The 12301-nt window shown below is 58.1% G+C and overlaps 1 protein-coding gene across 1 annotated transcript in view; it reads right to left on the bottom strand.

Annotated features, from left to right (window-relative positions):
* Positions 1-12092, bottom strand: part of BCAR1 (BCAR1 scaffold protein, Cas family member) — a 35819-nt gene extending 23727 nt beyond the window's left edge. The window contains exon 1 of the mRNA XM_061174259.1: positions 11919-12092. Within this exon, the coding sequence (XP_061030242.1) occupies positions 11919-11930 (12 nt within the window). The 5' untranslated portion in view covers positions 11931-12092. The remainder of the gene's footprint in view (positions 1-11918) is intronic.
* Between the last annotated feature and the right edge of the window lie 209 nt (positions 12093-12301).

Genomic DNA, 12301 nt, shown 5'->3' with positions numbered 1-12301 from the left:
GAGGGGGAGGGAAGAAGCACGACAGAGAAACTGAGTGGAGGGCGCCTTGGTTCTCCTGAGCTCCCCCTCCCTAGGGGGCAAGTTGGTGACTGTCACCCTACGTAGCCAGCCAGAGTCCCTGAGTACAGTCCAGGGTTGCACAGTGGTCTGCAGAGATCTAGGATGGGGCCTCTCCAGAACTAGACTGTCCCATTTGCTGAGTGTGTGGACACCATCAGGCAGCTCGAAATTCCAGGGAAGCAGTGGGGCACACCGTGCAGAGAACCCTCAGGCACGGCCTATAAAATACATACAAGCCCACGGTGCACCCACAGGTGCCCCTCCACCTGACACCCAGGGCTGGCCGACTCAGCCTCTTGCCAGGTGTGCTACCTTGGCCAGGCCCTCTCCCATCTGTAAAAGGAAGGAGCTGGGCTAGGGCACCCCAAGTCTGGCTGGTCACAGGTCCCCTGGAGAGCTTGTTAAAAAACAGATTCCTGTTTTTTAGGAACCCCCTCCTAAAAAACCCCTCCCACAAGTCCCCTCCTCCAGAAATCCCGGGTGTGGGGGGAATCTGGACATCCGCATTTCCCCCAAAGTTTCTCGGGGAACCACAGGACAGAACTCCCAGCATAGGGTGTGGGTAAGGAGCAATGCGATTTGGACTCAGTGTGACCCAGAGTCCTCAAGAAGCAATGGGACAACTAGCTGCTACCCTCTGCCCTCCTCAAGACTGGACCTCCTGTAACCTTCAAAACAGCCCAGTTCCCCCACAGAAGAGCCAGCTCTCAGGGGAACACTACCTAGGGTATCCTCTCCTGCTTGTTCCCAAAGCTGTGCCCCAAAGTCAGAAAGGAAACTGCGGGCTCAGCCACTCCGAAACCCTGCCCCTGCCCCTGCCCCTGCCCTCAGCCTGGCTGGCATTCCAGGTTCCAAGAAATCAGATGAGAACCAGCTGGGCTGTGTGTGAACATCTGTCCATGCTGGGAGCTGGAGGGAGTCCCTAGGTTTTCCCCGGGTCTCCACTCCGGTGGGGAGTGGGGTGGGGACCAGGCTTCACAGCCAGACAGCAGGAGGTCTCTGCAGGGATGGGCAGGGACACAAAAGGGCTGGCCTTACTCTGTCCTAGCTGGCCTTGGGAGACAGGAGGAGGCTGCCTGGGAGGAGGATGACCGGAGACCCTCCCTCTCTGGGGCTGGATTAAAGCAGTGCTGGGGGCGGGGTTGCTCCTGTGGGCGGGCAGGCGGGGGAGGAGAACCCAGCTCTGGCCCAGGCATTTCAAAAATTTGCTCCTTTTCCACTTAAACTCCCCGCCCCCCCCCACCCAAGACTGTGCCTCCCAGAATGGCATTTCCGCTTTGGAATCAAGGCCCCAGGATCTGTGCCCCAATGTGCTGCAAGGGGAGTAGCTGGAGGGGGAGAGGAATGCCCCCTCCCAGGCCTGCCAAGGGGGAGTGGGGGAGGGGCACCCACTGGGCAGGCTCTGGCTGGGGTGTATGGGGGAGCAGACCCTCCCGGGCCGACTGCCAAGTGACACAGCCCCCAGGACAGCATCCAGGCTGGCCCTGGGCCAAGGTCTCTATGACCACGTGCTCATTTCATGCCCGCAGTGATCCTGCAAAACAGGCTTCACGATTAGCCCCGTCTTCCAGAGGAAGAGGTTGAGACCCAGTTTACTGCCCCTTGCCCCATCCCACAGACTTCAGCCACGGAAGGGAAAGAACTGGTGGCCACAGAAGGGACGGTGGGGATGCTAGAGTGCAGTCCGCCCTGACTCCCCTGCGGCAGGCAACTTCAGGACAGGGCAGAAAGGGAATCAAGGGGCAGGGACACGCAGGAAAGCCAAGGACCCTGCCGCACTCAGAGACCCCAAAGGACAGGCATCTGAGACCCAAGCACCACCCTCAAACACAACTGAGTTCAGAACTGGGGCCCAGGGACTTCCCTGCTGGTCCAGTGGTTAAGACTCACACAGGGACGTTGGTTCTCGTCTGTCCATTAAAGTGTCCCCTGGGGTAAGGGCTGCTGCTGATCCTAGACCCTAAGTGGGGAGACCCGGCTCCGGCTCTCTGGGCTTTTGGGGTCTTATTCTCTAGGTCAGAGCCACAGCACAAAGAACTATTCTTGCTTTAGCCCCAACAATGTCTGTGGCAGCATTTATAACAGCAAACAAAGAGGGGGCATAACCTAAATGCCCAACTATAGGGGACTGGTTGGGCAACCAGAGCCTCTCAATGGAAGATTGTGCAGCTCTTAAGATGGCCACTTGCAAAGACTAAAATCATGCAAGAAAATGCTGATGACAAGTGAAAAGAGTGGGCTAAAATGGCTGGCACAGTGTGACTCAGACAGCCCCCTTCCCCTCCTAAAGCCTTGGTTTTCCCAGCAGCTCAGAGGGTGGCTGGATGGGTCAGCTGATGGCCGGCTCTGGGAGCGGCAGCAGGAAAGGGCTTCCTGAGGCCGGAGGTGAGTGCTGCCAGCCCCAGGCACAGGAAGAAATGATGTATCTGTAGGGCTACGGGTGTTGACGCCTTGCCCCTGGGCTGGCCACGCACACTGGCAAGCTCAAAGCCAGCCTGCAAGCCGGAGCCAGCCCTGCCTGGGCAAGGGTGGAGGGACCCCTGTGGATGGCCTGGAGAAGAGGCCAGCCCCCTGCGTCAAGAACCACTGTCACACAGGCCGGACACCCCACACACCCCGTGACAGTCAGTCAGTCCTCACTGCCCTCCTGGGGACCAGGACAGAACTACCACCACCCAGAGGCTCAGAGAGGGGCAGTGCCTTGCCCAGGTCACACCTCCAGGAAGTGACAAAGCTACAAACTAAAAATGTAACCGTACCTGGCTACCCAGGGGTGTGCCCACAGAACAGCACCCCAGGTGATCTCAGACAGAGCAGAGCCTGCACGCTTAGGGCGGGTGTCGGAGCCATAAAGAGCTCTCCCATCCTCCCCTGCTCTCCAAGGGCGGAGTAACCATGGGGCAGTCCGTTTGTCACTGCAGTGGTGGTGACAGTCGGACTGTCGGGGGGTGGGCTCTAGTCCCCAGCCTTCGAGTCCCTTTAGCATCGTCCCAGGCCAGTCCCCAGACACCGGCGTACAGGGGCAGGACCAGGACCAAAGGCGTGGGGACAGAGCCTAGGGGTGGCGGAGGGGGGTAGACGGGCCTGGATCCCAGCAAACCCAGTGCCCCTCACCTTCCCGCAGCTCCCTCCCCTCCCGCTCCAGCTCTTTCAAGGACTGGGAACTGGAAGGAGCAACACAGTCTCCCGATTCTTTTAACTGCTTTTCTAATTTGGAAATTAAACAGCAGCAGAGGCACCTTCGGGGAGGCGCCTGCTTCATCAAGCGAGTGAGCGGCTCTGCTCACAAGGCTGGGGCACTTCCCAGGGGCTCTTTGCCCCAGCCCAGGGTGCTGACCCCGTGGCCTGAGTCCTCCCTTCTCTTCGAAGCCCCCTCCCCATGTGCCTCAGAGAAGCAAAAACCAGGCCCCACGTGTGCATAATGAGAAGGCTGCCCTCCCTGATGGCACTGGGACACCACTCCCTGGGGCCTCACCCTGCCGCAGCCAGGGAGGACACGGGGATCGGGGAAGGAAGGGCTGGGGACAAGACCCTGTCCTCAGAGAGAAAGCTTAGCCGCTGGAGGCCCAGCTCAGGCTGACAGCCTGGGTGGACAGGGCCCAGGGTGTGGTCAAGAAGCAGTCCCAGCCCTCCGTCTGCGCCTGCCTCTCCCCATGGCAGCCAGCTCCAGCATATCAGGGCAGGGAGAGGGGGCGACTTCACATGCCATCTGCTGCCCCCTGAGCCTGCTTCCATAGCAGCACAGGTGCCCACACCCACAGAGACCCCCAGAGGGGCAGCAGTGTTGGCCAGACATCAGCTGGGGTCAGGGGGCCAGTGGAGTCACAGGAGGGACCCTGGGAGCTCTGGGGGCAGTGGGGTGGGAGTATAGGAAGGCGTGAACACAAAGAGAGCACAGCTACAGCAGCCACCGAGGAAGTGTGGCTTTTTCTCCTTCCTTGAACCGCACTGGGGGCCTCCCACCTGAGCCTGCTCCAACCTACAGAGAAAGGCTCCATGTGCCCCAGGAGACCCAGGCCCAACCCTCACCCAGGTGTAGCCTACAAGGACAGGAGTAGAGCCCATTAAAGATTCCACCTGGCATGGGACCTCAGTGGTCACTGCATCTTTCAGAGCCTTGGTTAGTGCGTCTGTTAAATGTAACCACCGCCAGGAGCCCTGCCCATCACCAGGCCATGAGATAGCAGGCACGTGCAGGCGCAGTGCACGGCGGCACCCCGGTGTCAGCAGCACACTCACGCACCTCCCCATCACACACCAGCCCCGCCCTGCCGAGCACACTCCCTTGGGCCCACAGCTCATGCACAAGTGCACTCCAGTAAGCCCTCCCTGTCCTCCCAGCCGCTGCTCAAGTGCCCTGAGCTTCCCTAGCCCCTGAACCACACGAGGAACAAAACCTCAACCTCGTCTGAGATTCTGCAGCAAAAATCGTTCTGTGAAGCCCTGCTGCCCCCAGCTCCACCAGCCAACACTGAGGTGGGCAGGGTCTCCCCTCAGCCGGGGGAGTGGGGAGTGGCTGGTTGTCGGGCCTATCACTACGCATACTACAGCACCCACTCCCTGCTGGGATACGGCTGCCAGGAAAACAAGTCCTGTCCTCAAGGAACTTACACTCCAGGGCGTGTGAGGGGGACAAACAGATAAACATGGGAACGCCTGTGGGAGAACCAAGCAGACAGCAGAGAGCAGACTGGTGGCAGGGGCTACTTTATACAAGGTGCCTGGGGGCTCCTCTCTGATGAGCAGATGTGTGAATCTTTTGCTAAGGTTCATTATGCAGAAAAAAATAACAGTAAAGGTTTGTAAGAATAGCACAGGCATGCCAATTCCCTCAGTGTGAAGAGCGGAGCACAGAGGTGTTAGGGACGCAGGGAGTGGCTCCCAAGCAACCCCTCCCTGCTCTTAGCTTCTTGAGTGGTGCGGTGTCCTGCAGGCTGGGGGCATCCAGAGTTAACTGGGAGCAGCCAGGAGTGTCTGCCTGGTGGGGTGTCTTGGCGGGCAGCCAGGGACAAAGCGGGGAGACCAGGAATCTGTCCCGACCAGGGAGGGTGGAAGGATAGGGTCAGCTCCCAAGACAGGCTCCATCCTCTCCCAGAAGCCTCTCCCCACTAGGACCTCTGGTGGGCACAGAGGCCTGGGAGAAACACAGGTGACCCAAAAACCTAAGATGCTTCACCTCATGGCCAACCTGGGAAGAGGGAATTCAAACCCTGGATACCTGGGGAGGGCTGTGAACAAGAAGGCATGTGGTCACACCACTCTGACAATCGTGCAACTTTGGGGAATCCAGGATTTGGGGGCACAGATGACTCTCTGGGCATGCCTCAACGCACACATGATTGGATATCAGGTTTTATAAAATACTGAAATAGGGTATTACACCACCACTAACACTAGTATGTTCCAGTATTAAAAGTACACAGCACAGAAAGACTAGAGACAGATATCCATCAGCAAGAGAATGGATAAGTAGATAAATTCATAGTCAAAAGTGGAACACTCAGCACAGCAACGAAAAGAGAACTACTGATACACACCATGTGGATGAAAATCTTAAAATCATTTTGCTGAATGAAAAAAGCCAGACCCCAAAGAGTATATACTATATGCTTCCACTTACATCAAGTTCAAGTTCAAGAACAGGCGAAAACATGCCATGATGAGAGAAATCAGAATGCTGGCCACCTTAGAAACTAACACAACATTGTAAATCAACTATACGCCAATAAAAATTAATTAAAAAAAGAGATCACAGGATAATCACAGTTTTTCCTTTTAAAAAAGAAAAAAGAATGTTGACCACCTTACAGGGGGTAGGGCACACTTGACTGTGAAGGGGGTACTTGTGAACTTTCTGAGATGATGGAGAGGTTCGTTATCTTGATTTGATTGATGGTTACATGGGGCCTACATTAGTCAAAACTTATCCAACTGTATACCTAACATCTTTCAATTTCACTACATAGAAAATCTACCTCAGGGGCTTCCCTGGTGGCACAGTGGTTTAGAATCCGCCTGCCAGTGCTGGGGATATGGGTTCAATCCCTGGTCTGGAAAGATCCCACATGCCGCGGAGCAACCAAGCCCGTGCGCCACAGCTACTGAGCCCGCGTGCCACAAATACTGAGCCTGCGTGCCCTAGAACCCGTGCTTCGCAACAAGAGAAGCCACCGCAATGAGAAGTCTGCACACCGCAACGAAGAGTAGCCCCCGCTCGCCACAACTAGAGAAAGCCCGCATGCAAAAATGAAGACCCAACACAGCCAAAAATAAATAAAATTAAAAAAAAAAAGAAAATCTACCTCAATAAGAGAGTCTCAACTGGTAAAAATAAAACAAAGCACAGAGGAAACAATACATAGCATTAGGAATACCAAAAAATAGGTACTGCAATCCTAAACCCACCGTGTTACCCTTTTTGCCCTGGCTGTCAGGGAGCTTCAAGTTAAATCTGCATGCCTACCTTCCCCATACAGTACATAGTTCTGGATCTTTTGATGATCCCAGACTGTTTGTGTCTTTCACTATAATCTGCTTCGGGGCTTCCCTGGTGGCGCAGTGGTTGAGAATCTGCCTGCCAATGCAGGGGACACGGGATCGAGCCCTGGTCTGGGAAGATCCCACATGCCGCAGAGCAGCTGGGCCCGTGAGCCACAACTACTGAGCCTGCACGTCTGGAGCCTGTGCTCCGCAACAAGAGAGGTCACGATAGTGAGAGGCCCGCGCACAGCGATGAAGAGTGGCCCCCGCTTGCCACAACTAGAGAAAGCCCTCGCACAGAAATGAAGACCCAACACAGCCATAAATAAATAAAAATCCATGTTATAATCTGCTTCAACTCCTTACTGGAACTCAGCAGGGTTTAAATAATAAATTAAAATTACCAAAAAGTTCCCTCAGCCTCTAATTCCCCTTAGAGAAGGGATTAACTTTAGAGCCACAACTTGTGACCACCTCTCCTGGCAGAGCGGGCATGCATCACCACCTCCAAGGCCCCCAACCTGTCCCCAGGTCTTTTTCTTTTTTTCTTTTTTGGCCGGGCTGAGCAGCATGCAGGATCTTACCCCGACCAGGGATCAAACCCTGAGCCCCCTGCAGTGGGAGCGCAGAGTCCTAACCACTGGACTGCCAGGGAAGTCCCCCACCCAGGTCTTTTTTCTTGAAGAGAGGGAGACAATGGCCCAGCAAACTAAAGAAAGCCAAAGAAACAATAGGGTTAGACTAGGATGCAATCAAAGCAAGTGGTTGTGATGAAGCCAAGTCAGAGGCTGGGGAGGCAAAGATGAGCACAGAGAGGGCAGGAGACTGGAGGGCAGGTGCAGCTCATGCCTCATGCCAGGCCATGGGAGGCGGGGGGTCACGAGGTGCCACCCTCACAGCCTTGCGGCCCACCTGCCTCACCCACAAGCTTGAGTCCCCTCCCTTAAAGCGCCAGGACCCACCTGCGGCGTGCTCTCCTTCCCACCCAGGATCCTGCCTGTTCCATGCTGGCCAGGCTGCTGCTGACCACATCTGAAGTCAGGCTTGTACCCACCAATCCAATAGCTTCCAAAGCCGGCAACACTGCACCCACTCCTGAGGGCCCTCAGGGCAGGGCATCCAGCTGGCCTGAGGCACAGTGGACCAGATGGTGGCCCCACTGGAGGCCACTCTATCTGTGGGGTGAGGACAAGTACCTGTCCATCCAAGGCTCAAGAGGCAGGGGTCCCAAAGGCAGGCAGGGGCAGGGGAGGGGCCGGGGTCATTCCACTGCTAAGGCCCTGGAAGGAACCTACCATAAAGAGAAAGCTACTGGAGGCAGGCTGGGCAGCATGGAACATTGTGGGGGCAGGGAGCTGATCTCCTCTTCCCAAGCTGGTCGTGCCGGGGCCAGGAGTGGGTCTCGGCCACTGCACCAGTCAACAGTGGCAGGATAAAGATAATAACCTCAACAGCAGTAGCTGCTATGACTTATTAGCCTCTTAGTAAAAGCTTTCTGCAAACCTCACCAAGTTCTCATAAAACCCCAAGAGCTCAGTGCTGTTAACATCCCCATAATACAGAGGACACAGGCTCAGAGAGGTTCAGTAATTAGCTCAGACGAGCCAGCACCATTCATTCCGGAGCCCTTGCCCTCGACCCACCAAATATCCTCCCCACCCAGAATTAGCCTCTCTGGGAACCCACTCAGCCCCCAACAAGGCTTCCAGGACAGGGGCTGGGATGCAGGCTCTCTGCACGGGGACACAGACTCCTTTATGGTGGTGGGCTCCTCGGTGCTCCCAGGGCCACTTCCTTGGCAGGTGGCCAGGATAGGCTGGAGAGAGAGGAACCAAGCAGGCCTGGGTCCTGCCCTGAGGAGCCTGACCGCAACCAGATAACCCCAACGATAAATGCACTATCACAGATGGGAATCCTGGATGGCTTCCTGGCACGCTGCCCTCTCCCTGAGCGAGCAGGAGTGACGAGGTGAGCAAGGCAGCGGTTGAAGATCACTTCCTGCAGAGGGAGGGCCAGGCAGAGTCCAAGGCCAGCAGGAGGAGTGTGGCAGGAGGGGCGTGCCAGGTGCTTTGGAGACTGAACTGAGGACCTTGGACTTGGACACTGCCTCTTCCCACTGTCCTCTTTTGAGCCTGTTCTACCAGGCCCCAGCGGTCCACGGCCTGGCTGCCCAGGCCAGTGGTGAGCCCAGGGCAGAGCCTCCCAGCTCCCTGGCCAGCTCTCCAGTCACAGTGGTGGCTGGCACAGAGCCAGGCACAAAGGGCACCCTGGGACCGCTGGCAGAGGTTCAACCAGGTGCCACTCCTGCTCCGCTGATCTCCACTGACTGCTGCTGGGGCCCGCAGGGCTACAGCCGCCCTGCGGCACAGCCCCGGGCGAGCTGCCTGGCCGCCCAGAGGCCCAGCTGCCTCATGTCCAGCGGTGCCGAAGGGGTTACCCAAACGCATGCTCAGAAAGCCACGAGCAGAGGGTCGCTCTCTCAGCAGCCTTGGCCTCTGTGGATGGCTCAACAGGCCACAGCCCCTACAATTAGAGAGGCCACACTCACTTTCTGGCTTTGGATCCTGCCAGACTTGGTTCCCACCCTGGCTCCGTCTCTCAGTGGCCAGGCGACCCTGGCAAGACTACAGGTCCTCCCCGAGCCCAGCGCCTGGCACACAGAATGCACTCAACACACGTCAGCACTTAGCTCCTTGAAAGGACCCATTCCTCACTTAATAAAGGAGCAGAGGAGGGGCTGGAATGGCTGTGCCCATTTCCCAGACAGGAAACAAGAGGCAGGAACAGAGAGCAGGCAGCTTCTCTACAAGCTGGAAGCTGGCTTCCTGCCTGACAGTGCCGGGGGGCAGTGTCACTCCTAAATACGGATGATGCCAATGCCCACCAGGGGTCTGAAGGGGATGGCACAGCCATCTTCCTTCCAAACGTTTCCTGCCTGCCCAGAGAGAAGAGACAGTGCTGGGCGCGGAAGAGCCATGCCCAAGAGGAAGGCAGAGGTCAGAGAGCAGCCAGGAAGTGCACCTCCAGGTGCCGTGTGAACTGTGCCCTCAGCTCTGGGCAGAGGAAGAAGCACGAAGCAGGGAGTCAGGAGGACCCCGTGTGCCTTCCCCTCTCTGGGCCCCAGACCCCATGTGGGTCAAATGACAGAGTGAGACAAGCTGATCCCTGCAGGGTCCCCCAGCTCTAACACTCAGGAGGTCACTCCTGTCCCAACCTGGCTCGCCCCAACCTCTTCTCTCGCCGCCATCACCTCCCATCCCATTCTGAAGCATTTTATAATTGCTGTGGGCCAAAGTGCCTGCGTCAGCCCCATCCAGGAAAAGACTGCCCAAATGAACGGGTATGCTTAAAACCCAAACGTGTCCGTGAGCACCACATGGGCGGTCACCATTCTGGGTTCACAAAGCAGGGCTTGAGCAGGAGGCTGGCCTCACCACTCATCAGCACATGAAAGCAATTTTCTGAACATTTCATGGCTGCTCCCCAAATGAACTTCCTCTCCCAGTGCCACCAGTTCACACATTGCTCAAGGTCCCAGGAGAGAGCCAGGGTGATCTGACAGCCCAGCATGTAGGGGGCAGAGAGTGAGACCCCCCCACTCCCCTCTGCAGAATCTCTGAGGGCTGTGGCTGCAGATGGGAGGGTGGGAAGCGACGTGGAGCCGGCAACGGTGTGTAGAGACGGAGCAGAGCTGGACTGCAGGTCTCCACAGCACGTGTCCACAGCAGTGCCTGTCTGTCCAAATCACACTCAGAGCCTGGCCCTCCCACCATCCCTCTCTTGTTACAGATGGGGCCACTGAGGCACAGAGCCCAGGAAGGCTGGCCAAAGTGCTGTAAGGCAAGGGGTCTGGGTGCCACCCCAGACTCCAGATCCACACCTCTGCTGTGATTGTGGAGGCAACACCAAATCAAGCGCAGACGTCCCAAACTTAGGCTGTCCAGCCTCTTATGTGGCCGGAGTCACATGCCCCGTTCACTACTGCCTGGTGACTCAGGCCCTCAAGCAGGCTCAGGTGGCCCACCTCATCTCTCTGGTCAGTGCCCATAGGATCAGGGCAGGTCCCCCGATGCCCCGAGCCAGAAAAGACCCAGAGCTTTGCAGGAAAGCAGGGCAGGAGAAGGGCTTGGCAGGCATTTTCTGTCTTCTTTCTTTCTAAAGATGAGGCAATTATGCTCTGAACCAGAACAGATGGGGGTGGGGACTTCACATCAGCACGGTCTGGAAGCCCTAATTTTTCTTCTGTAACTCTGCATTACTGCTTCTGGAGGCGGGCAGGAGCTGGAATCTTTAATTCCATAATAACAATGCTTTGTACTTACACAGCATCTCTCCTCCAGTAATCTCCATACACTCTATGGTGGGTAATTAAAAGTCCGCTTGCCCTGCCAGGAAGCCACAACTGTCTGCTTCACCGTAAGGACGGGGTCCCCCAAGTGACAAGCAGTTCCAGAAACAGGCCAGGGGGACAGGCGCTCTGGGCCACTGCCCCTTCCTGTCAGAGGGAAAGCCTCTAATGCAGCAAACAATGGCTGGAGGCCACAGCTTTCCAGCAGAAGGTGCCCTTTCCCGGAAGGAAGCAGGGTGTCAGCCCCCACCTCAGTCTGTGCATCTGTAAAGCGGGCTGCGGCCTGCGCCTGAGGCTTGGTGACCAGCAGTGGCCAGGATCACTTGCCACCCTCAGGAGGTGGGACTCAGATGCCTCCAGTTGCCCGCCGAAGTGTGGAGCCCTGGGGGTCTGCCCAAGCCTGCCTGCTGAGCTAGGAGGAGTGGGTGTCAGGTGAGAAGAGAAGCCCGCATGGCTAGGAGGGAAGAAAAGGCTGGGCCCTGAACCCTTGGGGGGTTCAGCCGCAGAGGTAAACTTCCCGGGAAAGTGGGTGCATCTGCCGGTTCTGGGGGGTAGGCGCAGATCCCCACCCCGACAAGCTGTCCCGGGGGAAGGGTGTCTCAGTCTCGGGAGAGGTACAGACCGGGCTCCAGGCCTGGCCATCCCGGTGAGGTCCCTGAGCACAACAGGGCAGCTGTCCTAGGTGGTTTCCAGGGGGACTACGCAGACCCCGCCCGCTCACCCGGCCCAGCCATCCTGGAGGAGGGTTCCCAAGGAGCGGCAGAGACCTCTCCCCACTAGGCCTAGCCGTCCTGGTGGTGGAAGGGTTCCTGGGGGACAGCACGGACCCCAGCCCGACCCGGCTCTCCAGGGAGAGGATGGAAAGAAAGGCGGGGGCGGAGAGGCCGGCTTCGCGGAGACACCCCAGGCTGCCCCCATCCCCCGACGCGAGAAGGCCCAGGTGGGGCGACCCCCAGCCCGGAGCCCCGGCGGCATTAGGCCTGCAGCGGGCTGCGCGAGGTCGCGGTCCCGGCCGGCGGTCAGTACTCACCGGCACGGACATCTTGGCAGCCGCTCCCGGGGTCCGGGCGGGCAGCAGCGCCGGCAGGCTGCGGACGCCGGTCTGCCGCGCCGCTCAGAGCCCCCCGCGCGGGGTCCCGGCGCTCTCGGGGCTCCCGACGGGCTCCTGCGATCTCCCGGCGGCCGGACTGTCCAGCCGCTCCAGCCCACGCCGCGCATGCGCCGCCCCGTGCCGCCCCTCCCCCTCCCGTCTCCTCCGCCCGGGGCCGCGTTAAAGGCGAGGACCCCGGACCCCGGCATTTTTCTGTCGGCCCAACGCGGCGACGAGGCTCGGCCTTCACCCTTTACCCGTCCTTCAGCGGCCACCTCGAGTCGCACCATCTCCTGCGCGCCCGCCCGGTCTGGAGGCCAGAA

The sequence above is a fragment of the Eubalaena glacialis genome, chromosome 18 (genome assembly GCF_028564815.1).
Source record: "Eubalaena glacialis isolate mEubGla1 chromosome 18, mEubGla1.1.hap2.+ XY, whole genome shotgun sequence".
Taxonomy (NCBI): Eukaryota; Metazoa; Chordata; class Mammalia; order Artiodactyla; family Balaenidae; genus Eubalaena; species Eubalaena glacialis.
Note: the sequence above shows the minus strand (reverse complement) of the source record. Positions and strands in the feature narration are given on the sequence as shown.